General features: G+C 39.5%; 1 protein-coding gene across 2 annotated transcripts in view; it reads left to right on the top strand.

Moving 5' to 3' along the window:
• The first annotated feature begins 327 nt into the window (after positions 1–327).
• TSC22D1 (TSC22 domain family member 1) overlaps positions 328–26,397 on the top strand; it is a 96,471-nt gene continuing 70,401 nt past the window's right edge. The window contains exons 1-2 of one of the 2 annotated variants that reach the window (XM_075706814.1): positions 328–359; positions 1,016–3,873. In XM_075706814.1, the coding sequence (XP_075562929.1) occupies positions 1,049–3,873 (2,825 nt within the window). In that variant the 5' untranslated portion in view covers positions 328–359; positions 1,016–1,048. Of the gene's footprint in view, positions 360–1,015; positions 3,874–26,397 lie in introns of those variants that run through there. The other variant, XM_075706805.1, reaches the window with a different exon arrangement.

Below are 26,397 nucleotides of genomic sequence, written 5' to 3'. Positions count from 1 at the left end.
GGCAGGCGCGCACGCCGGAGGAGGAGGAGGACTGATCCCAGGCGCGGTTCTGCGGAGGAAGAGCGGGTGCCGCCTGTTATAAAGGGGGAGGAGGCGGAGGGGGAAGGAAGAGCGTGCGGAGCGGAGCCTCCTCCAGAGACAGCCAGACACAGAGGGAGGAGAGAGCGAGGCTGCCTGGCTGGCTCCCCCTTCCTCCCTCCCTCCTTTTCATGGACTCTCTTGTCGGGCTGCTGCTGCTTTTCTTCCCTCCTTATTCCGTCTCTTTAATACCCAAAATGATTCAGCTCCATGGCTGCCACTGACGGGGATGTCCCTGCCCGGCTCAGCCTGCCGCTGCCGCCCTGCTGTGCGCCAGTCCTGTACGTATCTGCGCTCTCCTACTACTACTACTACAGCGGTGATGGCGAGGGGCGCCGGCCGCCTCGCCGGGCTGCCCTGAGGGCCCGCCGGCTGCCCTCGCCCCTCCGCCGAGGAGGAGGAGGCGGCGGCGGCGGCCGCGGGGAGGGCGGTTCTGCCGGCTGCCGGCGAGCCGCGGCGCCCGGGTGAGCCGCGGGGAGGAAGGGGCTCGCCCCCGGGGCCGGCCGGCTACCGCGGGCATTTCCTCCGCCCGCTGCCCACCCCCCGGGAGAGGCGCAGTCCGGGAGGTGGGGGGGGGGGGGGGGCGGCCGGGGAGGGAGGGGGGTGGTGGGAATCAAAAGGGGGGGGGGGAGGGGGGAGAAGGCGAAAGAAAGTGAATGGCGGAGGATTGAAAGTGTCACATTCAGAGGCGCTAATCTAGAGGCGGCGGAGGACCGGTCCTCGCCCCCTCCCTGTCTCGGAGGGGAGGAGGAGGAGGGGAGGGGGGTGGTTAGCGGCGGTGCCGAGGCGCCTCAGCCTGTGCTCTGCGGGAGCCGGGGGGGTTGTGCGTGCTGTCTCTCTGCCCTGCCGTGAGCGCAAAGCTAACTGTGTGTGTATGTCTGTCTCTCTCCATACCGGGGGATTGCACTCTTAAAATACACCCGATACAATGCACCAGCCTGACTCAGCCGCAGACATTAGTGCTAGGAAGATGGCGCACCCGGCAATGTTTCCTAGAAGGGGCAGCAGCAGTAGCAGCAGCTGCGTTACTGCTCCCACTGCACCAGGTACCGGCGTTGGGAGCGCTGCCCTCTCTGCCGAGGATTATCAGCCGCCTTTGCTGGTCCAGCCACCGCCTCCATCTCCTGCAGCATCTTCATCAGCGGGTCCACAGCCGACACCCCCTCCTCCACAAAGCCTGAACCTCCTCTCGCAGTCTCAGCTCCAGCCGCAGCCTCTTGCCCAGACTGGAGCTCAAATGAAAAAGAAAAGTGGCTTCCAAATTACCAGTGTGACCCCCGCTCAAATATCAGCTAGTATGAGCTCTAATAACAGCATAGCAGAGGATACAGAAAGCTACGATGACCTGGATGAGTCCCACACTGAAGACCTGTCGTCTTCAGAAATATTGGATGTTTCTTTATCCAGGGCCACTGACTTGGGAGAACCTGAGAGGAGCTCCTCTGAAGAGACTTTAAATAACTTCCAAGAGGCAGAGACTCCTGGGGCTGTTTCTCCAAACCAGCCTCATCTTCCTCAGCAGCATGCTCCTCTGCCTCATCACCCACAGCAGAGTGTTGTGATCAACGGAAGTGTTCACCCCCATCACGTTCATCACCACCACCATCTTCACCACCACCATCATGGACACCATCATCCATCGCATCCTGGGGTGGGCAGTGCCCCGGTTTCTGGAGGACCACCGCCCAGTCCATCGTTTAGAAAACTATCAACAACTGGAAGCTCTGACAGTGTTATAGCAACTGCACCAGTTTCTGCTGCATCATCCACTGGTTCCCCGGCATCTGTCGTGTCTAATATCCGCACTACAAGTACTCCTGGCAATTTAGGTGTAAGTCCTGCTACTGGAACTAGTACCTTAAATAATATGGGCGGCGGTAGTTCTAGCGTGGCAAGCAGCATGCTTGGTACTATAAATTTAAGCAACATCACGAGTACTGGTAATGTAAATGCTTTGTCTGGAACTAGCAGCAATGTTAATGTGAATATCTTGAGTGGTGTTGGCAATGGTACGAGTGCTTCCTCTAGTGTCATGAACAATGTTACTAATCCAACTGCAGGAATGGCAGTGGGATCAAGCCAGCAGCAGCCTGCATCTGGCACGTCAAGGTTTAGGGTTGTAAAATTAGATTCTAGTTCTGAACCTTTCAAAAAAGGTAGATGGACATGCACTGAATTCTATGATAAAGAAAACACTGTTGCAGTTTCAGAAGGAGTAGCAGTAAACAAAGCAGTAGAGACGATAAAACAAAACCCGCTTGAAGTGACTTCTGAAAGGGAGAGCACCAGTGGGAGTTCTGTTAGCAGCAATGTAAGCACACTGAGTCACTATACAGAAAGTGTGGGAAGTGGAGAAATAGGAGCACCTACTGTGGTACAGCAGCAAGCGTTTCAAGGTGTGGGTCCGCAGCAGATGGATTTTAGCAGCGCTGCTCCTCCGGCAATTCCAGCATCTAGTATACCACAGAGTGTTTCTCAATCACAGCTTGCACAAGTCCAGCTGCATTCTCAAGAAGTAAACTATCCACAGCAGAAGCCAGGGGTCCAACCTCCTGCACAGGCCAGTCTAACCACTGTTACTGGGGTTCAGCCAGCCCCAGTTAATATACTAGGTGTATCCCCATCTCTGGGCCACCAGCAACCTGCCATTCAAAGTATGGCTCAACAGCAACTACCGTATTCTCAGCCGGCGCAGCCTGTGCAGACTTTGCCAGTTGTACAGCAGCAGCAGTTGCAGTATGGGCAACAGCAGCAGCAGCAGCAACAGACAGTTCCTACGCAGATGGCCGCAGGTCACGTTAAGCCGGTGAACCAAAACTCAGTTACGGGTGCTATGCCAGACTACATTCAACATCAGCAGATCCTTCAGACTCCAGCCCCTGCCATGCAGCCCAGTTCTACAGGAGTAGGAGCGGGGCAACCGGTTCCCATTGCCCAGGCACAGAGCATGCAGCCTTCAGTACAAGCACATCCAGCCACTGCCCCAGCTCAGCCCATTGCACATGCTCCAGCAGCGATACCAGGTATAGGTACCAGTGGTCAAATGCTGAATGTTGGGCAGCAAGGAAGCGTAGCCGCTGTGGTGCAACCACCATCTGCTGCAAACCAAATTCCACCGCCAGTCATGCCGTCGACGGCTGCTCCTCCATCTTCACAAGTAGTGCAGCCTGTGCAGACAGGAATAATGCAGCAGGGATTACAGGCTGGCGCTTCAGGCCTTCCTCAGCAAATGGTCATTGCTCAGCAAAACACCTTGTTACCTGTACCGCCGCAGGCACAAGGAGTGGAATCTGTAGTCCAAGGGATGACTGGCCAGCAGCTGCCTGCGGTTAGCCCTATACCTTCTGCTAGTACTGTTCCTGCACCAAGTCAAGCTGGTTCAGCTGTGCCTCCTGGCATACCTTCTGCTTCTATAGGTTTGGGACAGCCACAGAATATAGCACAAGCTTCGGCTGTGCAGAACGGGAATTTGGCTCCAAGTGTTAGTCAACCTCCCTTGATATCAACAAGTATAGGTATGCCAGTGGCACAGAGTGTGCCACAGCAGATACCGCTAAGCTCTACCCAGTTCCCCGCACAATCACTAGCTCAGTCAACTGTAAGCCAAACTGAAGATGGCAGACGCCCTATAGAGCCTTCCTTAGTGGGTTTACCTCAAGCTGCCAGTGGCGAGAGTGGTGTTGGAGCATCAGCCGTTTCAGATGGCGGTAGCAGCGGCATGCCATCCTCTGCCTCTCTCTTTCCACTGAAGGTGCTGCCATTGACAACGCCCCTCGTAGATGGTGAGGATGAGAGGTAAGACTTCCTGCAACGTTATTAAAAGATACACTGATAGTTTGATTTGCACTAACTTACAGGTCTCGTTACAGCCATTCTGTGAATTGAAGCGGTGTGACGTTTTTGTTTAATTAGAAATATTGTTTCTCAGGTCCCAGCTCATGTAGGTATTATATTAAGATACTTGCTTTTCTCTTGAGGGGGTGGGTTGTATTGATCATGCTCTGACACTACTGTGTGGGTAAATTGTGTTTAACAATCTGTGACTGTGTATATTCCCATTGTATAGAGGAAGACAAAAGAATACTGTGGAATGTGGATATGCTAGTGGTGATTGTAGTTTAGATTATTTATTATACTGAAATAATTAATATTTATTCTTAGCTAGATATTTTTTTTTCCCCTTCACGAGCCTAGACTTCATCCTGCCTCAGCTTCTCTTTTTCAAGTATTGACTTCACTCAGGTTGAACCAGTTGTGAGTCCATGGTGTATGTAGAAGCTTTGACAGCCAAGTGACGCTTTAAGCAAATGAGTATGGTGGGAAAAGGGAGGTTCAGCAACACCGTTGTGGCTCTTTAAATTGAACTTGGGGCACTTTTGGTCTTGGTGGTTTTGCTTCAAAGCACTAATCCATTGTGAGAGCCGCTCAGGCCTGTGGAGGGGTGGTGAGCCTTTCAATCTGGTGCACCAGTTCTGTGCAGAGTAAGAAACTGCACATGTTCTTCCTTCACCTTTTCAAATAAATGACCACCGGCTGGTCTTAATAGTATGTGCAAGCGAATATTGTCATTCTATGATTTCTTTGCAGTGTGTACAGAGGAGCTGTGTCAGTTGTGAAAGGCTCTTGCATGTGCAGGCTGAAGCAATCTGAACAGCAGTTTTAAAGTGCAGTTGTTTGATATTAATTGCGCATGGAAATTCCTCGCTGTATTGAGGACCTCCTGTGATATGCATTTACAAATGGACAGGAAGGCTGTGGTGATTATCCCAAAGAACTTCTTGTCTAAGAAGAAGCTACATTAATGTGAGAAGTAACTTTAAGATAAATAACCTGCCTTGAGAATGTGGGAGAGGACAGGAAAGAACACTAGAAAATTAAAACCGAGACTCAGGTGAGGAGACAAAGCACTTAACACTTGCAAGGTGGGAAAAATGCCATAGCAATGGGAGGTGAAGTACTTCTTAAATATCTTCTTGGTGCCATAACTTAAATCAGGAGTAATATCAGTGGCCAAACTTCATTAAAAACAAAACAAAATATAATAAAACGGGTTGCTGGGAGAGGCTGGATTCTTTTCTTAATATTCAAAATACTAACTCTATCAGCAGTCTCTGATTATGTTGATCATGAGGTGTTGACTGCCTTAGTGGCTTTCATCATGTCTTTCTAAGATGCCAGAGAGCTATAATGAGTAGCAGCTTGTCTTCCAGGAGTGCTAGAAGACAAGTTCCAACACTGTTTCATTCTGATTATGTTTTTTAGTCAATAAGTACGTGAAGGTGGTAGAAGACAGATTGAGGTGTTAAAGCCCACAGTGTCACCATTATGCTACTAGCAGTCAATTTTCTCGGAAACATTTTTTGGTTTCCCTTCCTTCGATCTTTCTAAACCAGAACACTAATCCTTCTCTTTATGGGTCCTGTTTGTGTTTGGTGGTGTGTGGGTTTTTTTTTTTTTTTCCTTTTTTAGGGTTTTTTTTTTTTTAACCAACCAAAAAAGCCCCCTAAGCTTTCTGGGGATCCTAGCTGAGTGAGAGAATCATAAACTCATTGATACTCAGTGTTTTGGAAAATGACATCTAGCATGCGACTGTACCGTGATTTTAAGAGCATATGTTAGCTGTTTGTCATGATTGGTCTTTTTTCCCAGTGTGTTTAAATCCCTCAGGGTAACAATAGCCAGAAATACCTTCTTCCTCTGTTATTTGGCTAGCCAAAGATCATATCCTTTCTTCTCCCATGCACGTTGCGTCTTTGTTCAAGCTGTCATCTCCAGGTAGACTATACTTTTGTTTAGCTGCAGTTGGAAAAGCGTTTAGATGCTTTACACAGAGCAGGATATGACTCTATTAAATGGAGACCAAAAATAGTGGTTTTTTGCATGGCAGTAGTGGTCAGGTCACTTTTGTGTACAATTAGATAATTTACAGCAGCACTTCTCCCTGTATATCTGCCTGTAACATTAAAAACTTCATGAGACTACTTCTGTTTCCGTGTCCGGGGGATCTCAGGGCAAGGCATTATTTGTATTGTCATCTTGACTGGCATTTCTTTTGGTCTGGAGCTTAGACCTCATTACTAAAGGCAGTGCAAGATACGCTGTTACTCTGCTTGGCTCCTCACTTCTCTGGCCATTGGATGTCTCTAACTAGAGTTCTCTTGAGAGTTTTTTTGCCTGTTTGTTAGATTATTCCCTCTTTTACAGGAGGTAAAGGGTAGTGTGTTGTAAAAATACATAAACATTCGAGAAGTGGGTATACTGTAAATATGTGTGTATAAAATCCCTATTTCTCTGTCTCATGTGCGCACACACATATATCACTGAAGATTTATATCAGTACATCCCCAGTGATTCTAAACCTGGCAAGGGAAAAGGTAGGAGAAAGAAGTAAGTGATGACATAATGGGGCCAGTGAAGAAGCTGTAAAATTCCATTTGGTGTGCCTTTGAAAAAAACATCTGACCCACGTAATACCTTGTTTAGATTAACTCCCAGCTTTCGTTAAACCTGTATATAATTGCATTTAAAGACGTGCCAGTATCTTTAAGTCTTCAGCCCAGTTCAGTTTTTAGAACACCATTTGCAGCTCTTTCTGTGCCTGTTATCAGGGCATGGCCTTTTAAATATAGACTGTGGAGTGTATCTACATTGAAAACTGTAACCTTTATTTCCCTGGTATGAATGATTTTTTTTGTTTTTTAATCTTCACTGTGTCTTGAAATAAGAGGTATTAATAATGAACTGCTTGGCAGAATGTCATATGGAAGATTAATTTGCAAACTTTATTAAATAAAAAGGGGATACAAACAATACTGTTTCTGTATTAAAAATAAAACCCAACAAAAAAATCCACCCATAGTTCTTCTGACTAGTCTGTCTTCAAGCCTGTTGGGTATGCCATAGATGTTAATATGTTGGTAGATTCATCATCTCTTCTAGTATTTCAATCTACAGAAATGCAAGCCAATTTTTTTGGTATTAAGTATCTTTTTTTTTTTTTCTTAGCTTGAATCATGGTATGGACTCATTTTAGTGCATGATTCTGATACTGTTTCTTGGATTTGCAGCAGTTACCTTGATTTCTTCAGTTCAGTTATTAAATCCTGTCAATTTTAGACATGGTCTTTTGAGCTTAGTATTTCATCTGTAGAACTGTAGAAGAGGATTTCTTTTATGCTTTTGAAACTTAAGTATGGAAAAATATTTATGTTGCAGTGAATTCTTTTGTGTATTTATACTTACTATTGCAAAATCAGTTTTACCTCTTCCTAGACAATGCTTTATTATGCTATAGATGCTTGCAGTAAGATTTTGTACAGACTTGTATAATTCTTAAATTACCTGTAAAGTGAAAACTTAAAAAAAAAAAAAAAAAAGTATTTTACAGCATTTATAAAGGCTGCTGTAGGTGAATTTAAAAATAACTTAACCTGAAATGTTGTTTGCCATTACTCAAACGCAGTCTTTCTGAATGAAGGATAAGACAATGAATAACTGTCTCCCTGTCCTTGACAGCATGTGCTGTAGAGTTGCTTTCATTCTTTAGTCTGATGCAAGTTGTTTTCACCTGTTTGTACATTTCACCCAGCAGTGAAGCAGAAGAGAAAGGAGGAAAAGGTGATGATAAAACCACATAAAACTGCCATAGAGATTTGAAGTATTCTTTATTATCTGACAATCTCTCATAATTTTCTTTTAGAAGAGAAATTTTTATTAAAAGATCCCTTTACAGCTGGACGGGGGGGAAAAAAAAAAGTGGAGGAAATATTTTCTGTATAGGATGTATGTTTTGGCTTGTTACTGAATCTGTGGAGAGGCTGGAAGGTTAAAGCTGAATGTGAGAATTGAGACTTGTGAACAACAGCCTTTGAGAATCTCTAGTAGTAGTAACTAGTACTAGCTTGTAAAGCAAGAGTACGGTCAGGAAATTGGATGAATTTTCATCATGTCTGCAAGTGTGTAGTAGGAAGGTTGATCAGGTACAAATGAGACTTTTACAGATGTAATTCAATACTTGTTGAAGATGTTAGTAAGCAGTAGTGAACAAACCTCTTAAAGTAGAACTGGAAGTTTCAATTAAACATTATTTTTGATGCAGTAACTATTTTGCGTACTTATTTTGTAAGCTGTTTTAGAGTTTATATGGGCTTCTTAATTTGCTGTAAGTTTTGCTTGTGTGTATTTGATGAAAAAGGGAGAAGATACTTTTAGAAGATATTTCACAACAAAGGATTTATGGTGGTATTTTTTTAGTTGCATCCTAGGGGCAGTGTCATTATTTTCCATTTTTTAGATTTTAAACTTGCTTCAGAGTCTTGCCACCAATTTGAAAATTGCATAACTTGAATTCTAGGAGATTGAGACTTTTTTAAAAAAAGTCTCTTCATATCTTCAATTTGGCTATTTATGGAACTTGAAAAAATAGTTACCCTCAGTAATGGCAAGTCACATGAGTAAAAAGGGAGCGCTTTGGCGAAGAAAGTGTGGTTGCTGTTGTGTCATGCTGACAAGTCCAGCTTCTCATTTCATCTGATGAAATAAAATACCTACCACTGACAGAACTGACTTTGTTAGCTCTCTGCTCTAAGTAAAGAACAATGAGGAATTTAGGGTCTGCACCTTGTGTGTCTGCTGGCCAGCTGTAGGTGGCAATACCTGTTCGGAGGGACCTTCTGGTGTCTTTTATAGATGCATTTTCTGCATGCCATGATATGCTTTAAACTAAGGATTGCTGCAGTGCTTGGTATTGCATTGTATTTAAAGACAGGAAGAACCAATAGATTTCAGGGGGTTGTTAAAGCAGTAATTTAGTACTGAAGGCAGATTGTTGAAGATGCTGAAAAATGTACCTCTCCAACTGATAATGCGATTTCCAGAAAATGTTCCTTAGCCCTACAGTTTTGGCTGCTCTTTGGAAATTGTCAGTGTATAAGCAGACTAAATCACCTATGTATGCGTATGTAAAAAGAAACAAAAGGTTTTAAAATATTCAGTGTTGAAAAGCAATCTTTGTTACTGTCTCAGGATTTGCATTCTTTATGTTACAGGCTAATCTGGAAATTAAAATTACCCGTTTGTCAGTCTGTGTGTTGGTAGTGGAAGTATTTCAGCCTTTACAAGTTACTGTGATCTAGATAATGCTGCAATAGAGTAACAACTGTAACAGTCAGTGGTAAGCTAGCAAAGTTATGAGGATGGGATGGGAGAATAATAAAAACAAAACAACCTGCAAAATGTTAATGTACCTTGCTTAAGTGTAAGTAAAAAGACGTATGGATAGCACACCTATGCTACAAAAATACCCTGTAATAATGCTGTTTGCTTTACAGAGGGTAATAAGGTAAATAAGCCTTTTCAGACCTGTCTCTTAACAGCTTAGGATGTAGATCAAGTTGTAAACAGTAGTGTTGCTAGTGTAGTCTTTTAGAAGAAGAAATTACGCACACCTGAATATCAGTGTAGTAATAGCAAGTGCATTCTTGGTATGACCTTTTTGGGAATAATTTGTGATCTGGGTTTGCAGTTTGGTGTGGGTGAAAGGTAAACAAGAATAGGAAAGAATAGCATGTCTTTGTTCTCATTGATTTAATGTACTGGTTCTTTTCTATTCTTGATTAATTTATGAGACTAAAATGTGCTGTGTGTAATACGTATTATACTTTAACAAATGACTGAAAACTTTTTTTAAAAGTGGGCCTATACCTTTCACTTACTGCACTTAGGCCACCAAAGGCAATGCTATTAAGCAAAGGCATGCTTTAACAGCATACTAAGCTGGGACTAAGGGTAAGATTATTCAGTAAATTATTTCATGGTAATGATCACCGTAAATAAGGAACTAGTTTATTCTCAATGTGATTGTTGAGAAATCATAGCCTAAAGCTAAGATGGAAAGAGCTCTTGAGTGACTGGAGCTACTGCTTTATTTTAGCCTGTTCTAAAGCTTTCACAGAGTTATGAACTGCATGATGGAAGTGCAGCATAATTATGGTATCAGACTGGAGCACCCGATCATCCTTGTGGCTTTAATGTCTTGCAACACTTTAGCTCCTGGTCTGTCTTTGGAGTTTACTAATAAAAGACAGTAGTTGTGCTACAGTCGGTTGTGGTGTAGAAACCCTTATCAGCTCATTTTGTGCAAGCCCCCAAACACCTGTTACACATTATCAGTGTTTGAAGCAGGATTTGGTTTGTGGTTGCAGTTATGTGCAAAAGTCTCCATCTTCCACTGAAGCTGGATATACTTTCCTGAGAGAGAGACTTAGATGTTTTATAAATGTTTGGCAGGCAGGGATTGTAATGATCCCATACGTACAAACGTTAGAGAGTATTGCCTGTGATAGTTTAGGTATTTTATCATTGTTGGTTACCTTGTGGAGTAAACAACTTGCTAGTACCTACTAAATGAGGACTTCTGACTTTGGTGCTGTGCAGAAATTAAGAATAATACTCATCGTAGTTCAAATACAACATTATGCTTTAATAACTGAACTTGTTCAATTTTATGAAATTTTTTACACTTGCAAAGTAAAATCCTGAACGCTTGTTTTGGTAGAGTAGTCACCGTAAACTTGTTCACCGTTTTTCTTTTAGCAAGCAATTAATTTTTTATTACACCTTCTTTAAATTATTTTGACATTATTTCTGTACATCAGAAATGACTCCTGTTTTGTTTTTTTTTTTTTTCCTTTTCCTACTCCACACTCTTAATGTACACGTACTGGTCTTGATTTCATCTAAGTCGTTTTAATGCTGTTGTTAATGTAACCTTTTTTTAAATTCGGTTAATACTATTTTCCAGAATTTCACTAGTCTTTTTATCACAATATTTAAAATAAGAGAAAGTGTACATTCAGCCTAAGTATTACTACTGTAAGTTTAAAATAATGCTATATGAATTACTAAAAAACATTTAAACTGGGCTGTCTAAGCATAGGAATATGTTTGAGTCTGGTGCTCCATATGTATATATGAAGTCAAGCTTTCACCACTGTGCTAAGTGTGAAAAATTCACATGTAGGTATGTCTCTATTTGGGCACTTAGGCCAATGCTTGTTGTCATGTGTGTTTTAACTGTTTTTTTCTTTGTGTTTAAGTTTTTATTATACTGCTTTCATGAGGTGTGTAGCGTTGGTGAAGCTTCATATATTGCCTTTGACAATCGGGATGTATATTTGAGTACTGTAGGCTTTCAATCTTGAAGCTCTGGTCCCAGTTTATGTTTCTTCTGGCAGCTCAGGGCTAGTGATGGTCCAGGAGGGTCAATACAACTTTTCTTTGTTCAGTGGAGAACTGCTACCTAAACAAACTACCCTTTATTATTAGCCTGTCTTGCTGGGGATTGTGGGTAGTGTACAAGCTGAAATGGGTGCAGAATTTTGAAAGCACGATAGAATAATAGAGTAGGAAGTACAGGAGTTTGAGGGGTTTTTATCATTAAGGATTAGAGATTTAGCACTCTTTTGAAGTCGACTCTAATCCTTGTAGAGGAAGAAATGCAGGTATCGCTGATACTTTTTTTTTCTCAAGGAAACTTTCAGAAAACCATGCTTTGCAGTTATTTTAATAAAACTTGAGGGGTAGCTTGATCATCTGTTTATATGCTTTTGAGTAACCCATTCTTTTGAGTATAGTGGAGGAGTACGGTTTAATAAATTGCTAAAACAGGCAGCAGAAGAAGTTCCGTTAAGTTTAAACTTAACAGAAGGATAAGGATGAGCCCACAGTCTTTTAAAAAAATGTAGACGGTATTTCTAGTAAGGTATAGATTTGATAGCAACTGGAAGTTGGTTGTAGAGTGTTTTTCTAACCTGCTGCTTAACTGTGCTACTCTAGTTGGCCAGGCAAATTTTTTGAGCTTGTGTGTGACTTAAGTACTTGTTCAACTTTCTGTTTATACGTCTCTTTTGGTGGTTTTAATTAGCATGACTATCCAACAGGAACTTTTCAGGTCTGTGATTTCTTTATGTGTAATCAAGATTTGAACTTCTCCAGCAGTTGCTTAAGCAACGATATCAAAGTACTCTGCTAAGTATTAGGGACAGTACTGGAAGCTGCTGAAAATGTGGATACACATTCTGCAATAGTCTTAGTGCCTTAATGCATTTAATAATAGCTTTTTTATTACTATACTGCAGTGTAGTTCTTAAAGATGAGTTATGCAGATAAGGTAATTTCAGCACGCAGTGATGTTAGTGTGTGCTTATTTCTGTATCCTCAGTGTTATGCTTGGTTCATTCCTTTAAGATCAGAAGGTGCAACTCAAATGCAAGTTACACCATTTTTTTCTGCAGACATTGTTGATCTTTTATTTGTAATCCATTGTCTCATGGGTCAGTAGCAGTTCTAGTTATTGGTAATCGAGTGTTAATCTTCAGTGCTTACATATCTAGTCAGCAGTCCTTTTAACTGCATGAAGTTTCTGAACTTAGTATCTGTTGTGAGGTGCTTGTGCTTGCTTTAGAAATGGTATTTTCCTTTCAATCATTGTAAACAAATGTATGGTGTAGAAATATCTTTTATTGTTTTTCCAGTAACTTTGAACTTCCTGTGCAATGTAGAGGGGTGAAATCCCTGTCAAGACAAGAGAAAACTCAAATGCCTTTTAAGCTTCCTCTGACCTTCCTTTGCCCAACTCTGTCACAGTTGTGTATAGATGACAGAGAGATGATGACAGGCAGTTATAACTTACATATAAGAAATTGTAGAAATCAAAGAATTCAAGAGGTAACCATATTAAATTTGTGTTTCTATATATTTAGTACTGTTATAGCTAGTAAGGAAGATTGTGATTAAAAATAAACCCAGTAACTCAGGTGTGATTGCTTTGACTTCTATTGTGACTGCAGTTTTGAAATATTTCTCTTTTTAAAGAGGAGCAAGCAGAAACTTCTCAGGCGGAATCTGAATCGAGTGACTTATTTGGCATATGTTGCCACTGAGTTGGGATAAGCATAATCAAAAAAATAACTTCTGTAGATTTTCTGGAAGATCATTTTCAGCTTGGTAATTTTACTGGATGTATGTATATGTGTCAAAGTATCATCATGGGGTTTCATACCATGTGAAAAGATTCTGTATTTCTCTGAGGAAGTCTGTAGACTATAAACAGCAACTTAATTCTTACTTCCAGGTTGAGCCTAACAAAGTGGAATGCTTGTGTTTCCTCTAGGATTTCATGAGGGTTCATGCAGCATCGCCTGCCCTATAGAAAGGCATGTAAAGGGAAGCAGAACAACTCAGGGTGTTTCATGATTGTTGTGTGTGTGTAGACTTGTGCAAGGTGTTAATTGTCATTGTCCCTTGATGCCACTTGCAGTACAGGACTCTCAAATCCTGAGCATCTCTGAAATTTGGCAAGGAATGATTTTATAGTAATAATTAGTTTATATTCAGCATTATGGTTTGTTTATGTTATAAGCTGTTCAGTGAAAATCTTGACATGGCCTTAACTTGAAATGTCTACTAAACATTTTGATTTTTTTTTTAAATTGGTCTGAAATTCTGAATGCTGTATATCTGTATATGTGTATTATGAGAACATATAAAGCTTAATTCTTTTTTTTTTAAAAACAGAAACCAAACCTGCTGGTGAGAGAAGGAGCAACTGGTGCTCTTATGGTTTCATTTCTTGCATTCTCACAAAAGACGACCAAGTGAAAATAAAATAAAAGGAACCATGAGTTAATGACAAGATCTTTTAAGTACTTACTAAATAATTTACTGTAGCACTCAAATGAATTCAAGTTATAAATGTACCTCTTTAATCTATTGAGTGAGGTTATTATGTTAAGAAAGGATCAGCATATTGGACTGCCCAGTGTTTCTTTAGTAGGCCTAATATCCTAAATGGGGTGAAATGGCAAGTTACTCATAAACGTTCAGGGAATGGTGCAGGCTGTGCTTGTGCCTCCACATTCTTTTCTTTCTTTCCGAGTTTGTGAGACTCTTTCCAATTCCATAATTTCCTTCCAACTCCAACCTCCAAACATGATAGACTAAATCATTCTTAATGTTTGAGGAGCATGTACATTTTATAAATGTCTAAAATGTTTTATGCATTTTTATGTTGCAAGAACAAAAAAAAAAAACAACCCAAAACATTGGGATAACTTTTTGTTAAATGACCGAGTTTACATATTATGTTAGATGGAAGATCAAGTCAGGTAAATGTAAGATCCATGCAGTTATCCAAAATCCCAAACACCCTGTCTTATACTTCGGCTTTCAAAAATCCTATAATTCAGTGAATTTATAGGTACTCTTTAGAATTACTTTCTCAAAGTTGCTGTCAGATAGCTCTGGAACAGAAGTACTTTATGATAGGCACTAGACCTGCTGTCTGTGACTTCAGAGGAAAGTTGCTATCCTCTGGATTAAGTCTATGGCCTTTGTGTATGCAGACAAATCTTCCCATGCTTTTGTTACTGTGATCACTAGAACAGTCACAGAGATCGCATTCATCGAATAATGTCATGTAGTTTTGCACAATTTGGCATAGGCAATTTGGCACTGAGGTCTGTGTTCAGAAATGTTCAAGTGTAAGTTTTAGTTTCCTGTGGTAAATTGTAATATGTGTACGTACAGCTTCTGTAAATTATATGTGAGAACTTGTTAAACAATGCCTTTTCTACTAAAAACTTCAACTTTCTTGGACACCATTCTTAAAAAAGTAACTATAGTATGAAAAAATCACATAATATTAAATGATTTTGTGTAGCATTTTATCTACTAAGATATATTCTATCCTAAGAAATACATTTATAATGAAGTTATTAAAATTATTTGTCCCTGTGCAAAATACTTTGAGCATGACAGGTGAACACTGGATGTTTTAATTTTTGCTCATCAATTGCACGTTTCAGCCATGGATTTATGTTGCCTGTAATGAAGAGGCAAGATTTAGAAACAAAGCTCTTTCAGAAATCATGAGGTTGCTGGGAAGATCTACGTTTTGCTTCAGAAATAAGAGTTAAAAGAAGTAACTACCGTTGGTAGTCTAGTCTGCCTAAAGTGACCACAGAAGAAATGTACCAAACATAATTGCTGGGAAAAGTAGGCTTTTTTCTTTATGAAAGAAGATCCAGCCATGTTTGAATACTATTTAATTACAGTCTCTGTCAGCGAATGTGACTAGTTTCTGTGAGATTGTCCTTAAGTGGTAAACAAAGGTTGTTCGTAATCTCAGGCTGGTAAGAAATGGTTTGAAATGTACTATCTGAAAAGAGATTTGCAATTTTTTCTGGTGAAGTAAGCGGTTTTTCTCTCTAAGTATATTGATGTTAGTGGGTTGAATTAAGATTGCACAGACATGAAACATGAAAATTAAGACTATCTCTTCAGTTCTGGCTTTTCTGAAAAATAAAACTAAATAAAAGTCATGTTTGAAACATGGCAGTGAACACCTAAAATGCCAGGATGGCTGCTGTTAACTTGGCACCTTGATCTTCTTGAACGACATACTTGTGTTAATTCATCTAATCAAGTAATTGATAACAATAATAGAAGAAAGACCTGCCGAAGAAGGCAGCTGAATAGAGCCCTGCGAAGTGGAGGGCTTGAAAATCCTGAATTGAGGTTTGCACTTTGGAGCAGTTTGCCGTGGAGAGTCTGAACCTTTAGCCTTCTACAAGAAAGGTATCTAGAAACGTATGTGCTTCTCTTGCCTTCAATATAATTTCTTGGGAAGGGATGAAAGAGTTTCTTTCTTGATGGCTTGTGGCCGGAGGCCCACTGCCATAGGAAGAAATGACTAGTGAGAAGCTTTCGGCCAGCTAGAGTGGGTTTTGTAGAGTCTGGCTGGTATGACCCAGTGTTGTGGGGATGCCATATATCCTTGGAAGTGACTGTTTTAATCGATGCTTAACTGTTGAGGCCAGCACCTTCCAGAATTATAAGTAATAGAAGCAATTGGTTGATACTAATTGTAGATTTACCAGGTTAGCGTATTTTATGTGTGTGCAAATTGCATTTTAAGATTTTCTGGGGTATTTGTTTTTCTTGATGTGAACTGTTTATATTGTAGCTTCACTATATTGCTCCGCGTGCATACCTGAGTATAGGCTTCAAAACTTTATTCTGCTCCTTTTCTGATAACATTGGTGAAATGCAATGCTTGCAGAGCTAGGTTATGCTGCTTGAACTAATGCATCCTGTTTCGAAGCCTGCAATGGTGTCTTACAGTTCTGCTTCAGGACTGTGTCCTGTGCTGTTTCTATTTGTCCAGTTTGGTTCAGCATCTGCTGTTCTTTGCTTGAGAACTCTTGACGAATGGTAAATATTTTGGTTCAGGAAAAGGAGGCTGGCTGTTGGTGAGTCTTCACAGCAGAAGCAATGAAAGGGAGTAAGAAAGAGGATGGTATGAGCGATTAACTAAGTGTGCATGCTGCTAATTCCTCTTGTCAGACTGTTGGAAAACCTCCGTTTGTATTATTTTCCCTTCTTTGTTTTCCTAGAGAGTCACTCTTACTTAACCAGAAGCCCTTTGTATTGTCCTTGTAGGCTAGGTTTGCTTGCTCCTAATGTTTGGTGCCAGCAGGAAGTGGAGCCGGTGTTAGGGCCAGTGGCTTGCCTTTTATCTTATTTCACGCATACGTTCTCTAATTACAATGTAGTGTCTTATCTGGTCACTTCTGCCTTCCTAAGGATTTTCCACTCTTACCCAGTATTACTGTGGTAAATTAATATGTTTAAGAGTTCCAAATCTGTTGCCAAATGTGCCAGAACGGTCATTTGGGTTTGGTGTGGACAGATACAAAGCCCAGAATGTCCATCTTATAAACTGAGTACTTGAACTTGAGCCCTTGGAGGAAAAAAAGAGCTAATGAGTTAAGGTCTGTGGTGTTGCTGGAGCCTGTCCTACAACATCTCAGAATTCAGTTGTGGTGGTGCATTTTTTTAAAATGACTAAAGATGATCTACAGGGATTAGAAGGATTTCAAAATGAAATGACAAAGTAATACCTAAACCAAGAAACAAATCTCTAAAGCCAAATGGTAAACCTACATCAGAGTTCTGATTGAGACAATGACTCATAAGGAGCCTAAAGCTATGATAACATATCCACTTTTTTGTACTTTAAATTATAAATGAGAACTAGTTCAGAACAAGATCTGGACCTTATGTGCCCTCAAATAATTTGGGAACAAGAGGACACAGGTAAGATTGCCCTGGCTAATTTAAGAAAGGTTTTGTCTGTGGAGCTCATTGCCACAAGATCCTGTGGAGGCCTAGAAATTAGCAACACTTAAAGGAAAAAATATGTGTACACGTGTATGTATGTTTATATAGAAAATGATACATAATTGATACATGGAAAAAATTAAATTACTTTCGGCTTCAGCTTCTAGGACTACTAGCTAATTTGGGGGAAGCAAGTACATCTTTCAGTTAGATCTGCTGTATCTGCTACTTTCACCTTTTTCAGTGACTTCTGGAGTACTTGGTGTGGGCAACTATTAAAGACAGGATACTACTCCATTACCTTCTTACCTCAAACTAGGAATAAACTAAAACTTAAAATTATTTTTATTTAAAATATTGAAAATAGTATGGAAGCATGAGGGCAGGAGAAGAAAATAATCAAGTCGAATGGAAAAACAGAGGTACAGAAGGCAGCCATACATGCCTTTAACTGTTTATAGAAATGTGAATGATTGCAGTTGATCCTATGGCTGCTAAAAGCTAGATGGGATGCAATGATGTGTTACTGACTTTATGGAGTAGTAGAAGTTTAGACATTGCACCTCTAAAGTAGGGAAAGGTGTAACAACTGCCATACTCTTTCAAAGCATAGGTCAGAAATGAAGATGTCATGTAAGCAGAAGCAAGATATTTACAGTTTTATTAACAACAAAACCACTTATTCACAATTGTTATTTTTCAGGAAGCTGTTCTTGTGCTTGAAAAATGTAATGGTCAGCACAGCAATGGCTTAAAATAGCATTTTGGATGCTATAACACTGGCATTAGAGCCCCGCTGGCAAACATCCAGGAGGCCTGTAAAAGAAGAAAAATGCTTTAAATGATAAATCTTGAAAAGGCAGCTTCTGGTGTTTAAATTTTCTAAAATTTTAAAATTATATGTTTAGCAAAATATTTGAGAGCAAGCTTAGAATCCTGTGAAGAGTCATTGATAGAAACAATTCTTATTGGCAACACAAAATAATTAACTCTGTTATAGGAGTGCATGTAGGGTAGCTAGCTGCGAAGAATTACTGAAGTTTTACAGAGTAAAGTGGTAGCTGCACCAGTGAGGTAAAAAGAAACAAACTTTAGCAGTTGGATTTTTCTGTTTTCCCTGCTTGCGTATTTTTCAAATGCTTGGTTGTACATCAGGATGCACTGTAGGCCTTTCTAGGCTAGTTCTTCTCTACAAACATATTTACACGTTTAGTGGTTATGTGATGGAATCGAAGTATGTTGTTTGTGCTTTTGCAGGACACTGCAGGTACCAGGAGGAGGGATGGCCTTCAGCAGCCTCCTTCTCCGCGTCTTCCTTGGTAGTTACATCCTGCCTCAGGGGAGGAAGGGTGCATTCTGTTGTGATAACCTCTCTTAGAGCGGCTGTGGATAACTCCATTAGCTGTTGCTAATGAATAAATAGGCAAGTAGCAAGCATTTAAAATTACCACTTTCTCAATTTTACTGCTGCCTGCAGAGGACTCTGAATAAAAGATGTGGAATGCTTCCTGTGCTTTCCCTTCCAATTCTGTCAGGTAAATGCTGTTACCAAAGTTGCTTTGAACTGTCTTCACAGTAAAAAAAGAGAATAGGACAGTTCAGCTTGATTCATGCCTGTGTGGTCACATTTGCAACCAGGGCACTAATAGTCATTTTCAAGAGTGTTACCAGAACTCCGAGATCTGGTGTAAATTTTTCAGAATGCGCCCTCCTCACGGTGCTGCTTTTTCAAATGCTTTGAGTAACATTGAGGAGGAATTTGACTTTGTGCTACTAATAAATTCTGGAGCACGTTTTTCAGGACTTCCAGATTGCCAGAGTTGCTGGTGTGTCAGATGCTCTGTGGATCAGCAAGCGTGTCAGAGGTCACTAAACCCTGAGGGTGACAAGTAATCTACTTGGGTTTTTTTTCTGACTTGAGAAATTCAAGTTTGTAATATATTGAAAATAGCTTTCTTTTCATTGTGTTGTATTTCTGTTTTAATCCATCCAGCAGCAGAATACTCACACAGAGTAGAATGTGTATTATCTTGTCCTGTCTGTGGAAATGAATGTTTTGCTTAATGAGTTTGTGCTTGGACAAGACCTGAATATGATCCCTAAAAGAGTACTGCTGTGGAAAGGACTTAAATCAAAATCCAGGTTAGACAAGCCCCAGATACAGTATCTGCCTATTTTTCTCCTTATCATGTGGCTATTGGCTAAATATTAGTATTGTATTTGATCTATGGCACCTGTTCCAGGAATCCTACTTCAGAAGCTGGAGGAGTCTGCAGACTTTTCAGGGGTTGTACTTGGTGTTTGGAGAGGCTGTTTGATAGACTTCAAAGCAGAATGTGATGTCGATTATATGCAAATAATGCAATTATGTTGCAAGTTAGCAGTAAAATGAGTAATAAATTCGGAAATGCAGGAAGCCTGTTGATCTTGTTTTAAATATAAAAAGTCTGGCAAAACTTACTTTCTTTTTAATTAATTGCAGTTACTAAAGCCAATAAATTACCTTAACATTTTCTAGATAGTTTGATATCTCAAGTGTTCACTGTTGGCTGCAACATCATTTAGCACTGGAGAGAATTACTATGTTTGGCTTAAAACACAAAATTCAAAAAACAAAGTAATATACTCCAAGTCATTGCATGGCATATGATTAATGTATAAAACCAGTTAGCAAATGTGGTTTTGCAAATTAGTTTAGTGTCTTGGCGTGAATTTCTGTGCTTAATCCATTTTTTTTGGTCTATAACCTGTTTCATGTAATAAGTTCTTCTAGAATACCTTTCCATTGCCTTAATGAAGCATCTTGAATATGAGATTAGAAAGTACTGTATAACACTAAAATAGGATTAGACAAGCGTTCTATTTACACTTTGACTACTGTTCAGGAAATTTATTTCTTCCTTCCTCATGCTGGATAGTCTGTGTTTGAAATTTGCATCATATTATTGTCTAGGTGATATTGTAAAATGCTGTGTTTATGGGAACACTAAGGTGATGAATTAATTGTTCAGTTAGCTTTGAATATCTTAAGCTTCTCAGGAAATGGGTACAGGGTTGTTGGAAGCAGAATAAATTATCCATAAAGAAATAACCATAATTCTGATTACGTTAGTGCTTACTACATGCCGCATCTTGCTCACATCTACTGGAAGAGGGATAAACATGAGCATCTTATATTCTTGGAAGATAAACTGTGTGCTAAAGATTGGGGAGGGGGATGCAACCACACATATAAGCTTATGTGTAGCTTTACTCTTAAGAAAATGTACCCGACCCTCTCTAATACAATGTTGTTGATATTTCTGTAAAGCATCCTAGGAGAGAGGGATCTGAAGAAGCTGGTGACTTTATCAGGGGTGCTGATAATCAAGACTAAAAGTACTATGTTCTTATGAAAGAAATCTTCTTGTGAGTGATGTTTATAAACACTGGTGGGTGCAGAGGGGCAGGTAGGAAGATAAAGCCAAGTCTGTAAAGACTATTTAAAGACTGTAAATATATCCTCTTCCTCCAGATATTACTATGTAATAGTATGTGTTGGTTTAACCCTTTATTTTAAGCTGCCATACTTAGTGTGTTTAGGTATATCTAATTAGACTGGCTAGCTCCTTTTTCAGAAGTGTTTTCCACACTGTCCATTGACTAGAGGTTTTTTGCTGATCATGCAAGCTTTAATCTTGTGGCTATCTTCCATAGATATGGTACTGTGGAAAAAATTTTTTTTAAGATGTGCATGTAAGTACTGTATGTGTGTATGCTGCTTCCTGTATACAACAGGATATGCCTGTGATGACCAGTTCAACAGTATAAGGGGCTAAACTGCTCTGAACTAGCCAACTAATCTTGTAGGACACTGGCTGCTGGGTTTGATAAGTTTATAAATCTGATTAGTCTAATAACTTAGTGCCAGTAATTTTAACAGGTGCCTTTTGCAAAAACTTCTGTTATGCCATCAGTTAGATTTCAGCAGAAGTGTTTGAAGTATGCAATATTGGTTAATAGGCTGTGGGGATGGATGGGATATTATTTCTGCTGGATGATGACCTAAGGTGCTCCTGGTGCTCTTCTTTTTAATGACTTAGAACTAAGAAGTGTAAGTGTTGACTCTGTTTTGCCTTTGAAAAGAATGTTTGCTGCTGTTTGCGTTTGGGAAATCATCATGCTTTTGTAATTAGGGGTTTGAGACTAATGGAAGAAAATGATGAAAGGGATTGCTGAGTTTCTAGTATAGCTGAGCATTTGAGATACTTTGGTGTAGTTAATTGACATGGCTTAAATATTTTTTTAAAACTGTACACCAAAATGGTACCCAAGTTCTTTTAAGTAAAAAAAAAAAACCAAAAAAAACCCCTCTAAGTAGAGTGAGGATGAAGACAAAGCTCAGAGGGAAAAAAACGAAGGAAGCCAGAACAGCTCTGTGCATAATTTGTACTGTGTAAAGTAAACCTTGTTACTCTTGTTAGTATGTGACTGACTTTAAAATATAAACTGGTAAAATCCAGAAGCTTTAGGAGATACCAAATGAAAAAGAATAGAAGTAGAATTTCAGTGGTTGTATTTACTAATAAATGTATTATTCATTGGAGTGAGACTGAAATGCAAATATATTTGCATTGTTTGAAATTCATATGGAAAATATGAACTGTTCTAAGGACTGTGGAACCTGATTCAGATACTTGTGTAGCGCTGTTTTTCTATTTTGCTTTGGATGATCTGATTCCCCCTGTTATTTAAGCTTTTCAGTTGCTGCACAAAAGAACCTGACACAAGAAAAGAACCAGCATTGAAACAAGCTGTTAAATTCTTTTGTTTGTACTAATAGTTTTTGTCCTCTATTTGAACTGATTATGTTAACCTTTAATAAGCTGTGTAATAGAAAGCCTACTTAATAATTAAAAAAATCCTGAGGTTTAATGCATGGAATCTCCAGCTGGGAAGGGAGATGGACAAACAAATCTTTTCCTTAACTTTTTAGTTGATACTTGATCATTCTTGCAATCCTGCATAGATCTAGGAAAAGGATTAAGATATTTAGCATTTCTGATATGGTAGTTATTTCTGTGCTGTATCTAGGCAGGATTAATTTCAAAGCCTTTGACAAATGCTTATTATTTCTAGATATTTGGAATCCATTTTTCCCTGGAGGAAAAAGAAGAGTGATGTAGCCAGGGAAGAATTTTCTATTGGAATTTACTCATAGCTGTCTAAAAATTCATTGAGGTTTTGTACTGTGTCACATACTGCAGCTGCTTATTTATGTGTTTTTTTTTTTTTTTTTTTGTCTGAATGGCTCTCTAAGGGAGCATGAGCAGGAGGGGTGGGGAAATGTGAATTGCTATGGTTGACACAAGAGTTGATTATATTAGTTCTTTGAACCTCTCCTCTGTCTCTGGCACCAATAAAACCCAAAAGTGGGAATCTGGATACCTTGCCATTGAGGATTTTGATTTTTCACAGCTTAGACTTTTGAATAGTTTCTGAAACTTTTTTACATCCTTAAGGTTTTTAAGAATGTAGCTTTAGCTGAAAACGTACATGTACTTAAAGAGTTTTTATCGAAACCAGTGGGATTATTCATGAGTTGTGTTACATCTCTTCTACTGTGTTTGCAGTATAGTGTTTTCTTTATCATTAATGTGGCCGTTTATAAAACTAGAAGAGACATCATAGCTTTAAAAATATCAAAATGTTTGATGTTTAAAACCTTATTTGATGATATATAATATAAAAATGTAATATGAAATGCCCATGCTAATTTCAAAGTTTTTGGCCCAGTTTAAATAAATCACTGCCTTTAAAGGGTCCCTGGTGACTGTGTTTACTTGACAACTAGGGAGGAGCAATTTAGTCGTCTTAATTCTGCTTATGGATTTGAGTTAATACAACTGAACACACAAAAAAAAATCATGATGATATTCACACTTCAAGAGGGGTTTACATTATTTGCTTTCCTGCTCTTTTGGTTTATTTAGTAGTCCTGGCATATACTCTCTTCAAACGCAATATGTCCCAAAGCATCTTGATGAAATTCCCTTGAAGTCAATAAAAAAATTGTGTCCCTGAATATTACTTGCTATCTTTGCTCTTTTTGGAACTGGCTCTTCTGAAGCTTCTGTTTCTGTTCACGCTTTCTTTTTTCATGTCTTTTGGTGTTTCCTGGGTTAAGTCATACAGATAGATAAAAGAAAATTCACACATTTTCTGTAGCTGTCTCTTGGCTATTCAGTTTCAAAACAAGTAGTTATAAATTAAAAAATACAGTTATTGCACAGATTCAGGACTGTATCAGTTGGAGAATAATTTGCCATCTTCACTAAACATTTTATTGAAACTAAAACTTTAAGATGTGAGCTTTTTATGTGCTGCCCTAGATTTCCAGTTACGAATCAATAATAGACTGTTCCCATCAGTGAAGGTATGGTATATTGTGTGGAGGAGGTAATTGACAAATAGAGAAAGGCTTTCCATAAATTGGGAAATACCAAACTGTGACATGTGTAAACAAGAAAGTTTACCGATTTGATAATGGGGTGTCAGAATCTTATGTTAAATATAATTACTTAATGGCCTTGTGGCACACTGTGCTTCACTGAATGCGCTTCACTTATAAAGAAGCAGCAAGTTTTTCCAAAAATTAGTATACAGGTCTCTTAAATGCAGCTTCTGTTTCCTATAATGAAGTACAAGTACCATTGCTACCTACCTTTTAAAAAAATAAACAAGAGGGGAAGGTGGTCTGTTAGTTGCTAGCCCTGCTTGCTTCCAAGTCTCAGAAGTTGGTGCACTGGAACATCTTGCAGCTTACTATTCCTTTTGTAGCTTCTTGTTCCTTTCTGCTAGCTGACCATTCTTTGAACAGCGGGGTTGGACTTGGTGGTCTCGAGAGATCCCTTCCAACCTCAACTAGTCGATGATCCTGTGAGAAATTCAATACACTTTTATAAATTTTGAAGAATTTATTAAAAAAAAATATTACTTATGCATCAAGGAAGCATGATTACTTGCTTGGTGATTCTATTTTTTTTTTTTAAATGAACATAAAAATTGGGACCTATGATGGTAAAACAGGAACTGGAGGCGGTGCTTCACTAGAACAGAGATAATATTCTTCCTCCATAACAGAACTGAAACCAAAAACCTTAAATATGTTAGGTTGATGTGTAGACTGCAAGCCTGACTTGTATTAGTCCTCTTGAGCTTGCAATTAATTCTTGTTTCTGTAGAACACCTTTAACTCGTTCCTGACACACACCTGCATTTTATTTAGAATTTTTTTCCCCCAGAAACAGTTTTCAAGAAACTTGATGTAGATACTGCTGTAAATTCCAGTGGCTTTCTTCCTTCCTAAGGTCCCTTTACCTTTCTCTGTTTGCTGTCTGTATCTTTGCCTTCCTCCCCAACCTGTTAGTTTACTTTATTTGAAACCTTCAGATGGGATGTTTTGGGAAGGGGGAAGGAAAAGAGTGTGGTGAATTCACCGTAGTATTTTATCACTGTTAAGCCCACAGTTCTGGCACTGGTTATTGTCCATATTAAGTTTATTCTAATACATTATATGATTGTCAGTTTAACTTCAAAGTAGCAAGTTTTAGCAAGCTATAGAATTTGTGTACAGTTTTGTATCTTAAGTGTTAGTATGGTGAATATTTGGTTTTAATTAATTTAATTTACTACACTGTAATCAGAGAACATCTAGCTTTCTGTAAAGTAAAATTTCTAGAAAGACCATAAGGAAACTTACTGTTTCTTCTGCGATCTATAACTAATGCTTGCCCATTTCGCCCTTTGTTGCCATGTAGCCATATCGTGTCCCCTTCCTGGCTCCTTCAGTCTTGAACTCCACAATGCAATCGGCAAAGCTGCCTTGAGTTCAGTGCTCTGGGATTGAGGGATTTTTTATTTTGTTATGCATATTTCTTGGGAGAGCTCTAAGGAAGGAAAAAGTCTTGGTTTTGTTCTGGTGTTCTGAATTCTTTTTCACTGGTGCTTGTAGAGGAGAACAGAAGCTTGAAGTAAAGAGCTGTAAAGTTTGACAGAGTATTGCAGGAGAACCTGCTGACCGGCCGTTGTCTGTTTGCCAACTCTTCCACTTTTCGTGGTACGCTGTTACCCTGTTGCTTTGGGTGGCAGCCTGCAAGCTTCTGCACAGGTTGACAGCTGTCCAGGCTCCAAAACTCCTTCCAGAGGAAGCGGCGGCTCGGTAGGTGTACATCAGTCACACAAGTGGAGAGGCATATCCATTGGACTTGCTGTGTGCATCTCGATCAGTCTGAAGGGATCGCTAGGCCTAAGGGTAGGTACTTCAGACCTATTATTCCCAGATATTCTACCATTGGAAAGTTTCTGTTCATCACTTTTCCTTTCCTCATTTTGTGTCTTCTGAACTAGTAGAGAATGTGGCATAAGTGCATGATGGAGTGAAAATAACATGCTCAGACTTTCGTTATACTAGTAATTCAGAACGTGTTAGGTTTTTTGTGGTTTTACTTTGGCTGGTGAGCAGACCAGAGTGGGTGTATTGGAGCCAAGAAAATGGAATATGCTTTTGAATCCTTGTTCAGATTTATTCAAAGGATTTCTTTTCCTGTTTGTTGAATTGCTAAATGGCTTTGGTAGATAACTTGGGGCAAAAGAAATGTGGAGGAATTGGCAACTGCATGTCCCTCTTCAAACACCCTGTCTTGAGCCTGATGATTACCTTTTCATGAACTTCTGTGAAACTTTTTCAAAAAGTTAGGATGTTAAGTATTAAAAGAAATGGGAGAGCGCAGGTATTGGGAAGTCTGTCTTCCCCTTGCTAGGCCCTGTATTTTGGGGTCTGATTATGTCACCATGACAACAGGAATTTCACAAATGCTAAGCCTGGTTTCCCATGATGTGTTTTTAAGATGTACTAGTGTTATGGCTGAGAAATTGCCAATATTTCGCATGTCATCCCAAATGTACCTTGATGAAAACGAAAGCAAGTCTAAGGATAACGTCAGCATGAGAAACAAACCAGTGACTGTAGCCCCCTAATTGAGTTAAATTACCCAACAAATCAGACTCTAAATTTTTTTCTGAGGTTGTAAACTATCTGAAAACTGTAGGAAGGTGCTTTTTTAGATACACAGCGTAGGAACTGGTGAAAACTCTGAA

This window comes from Pelecanus crispus, chromosome 1 (genome assembly GCF_030463565.1).
Source record: "Pelecanus crispus isolate bPelCri1 chromosome 1, bPelCri1.pri, whole genome shotgun sequence".
Classification (NCBI taxonomy): domain Eukaryota; kingdom Metazoa; phylum Chordata; class Aves; order Pelecaniformes; family Pelecanidae; genus Pelecanus; species Pelecanus crispus.
Note: the sequence above shows the minus strand (reverse complement) of the source record. Positions and strands in the feature narration are given on the sequence as shown.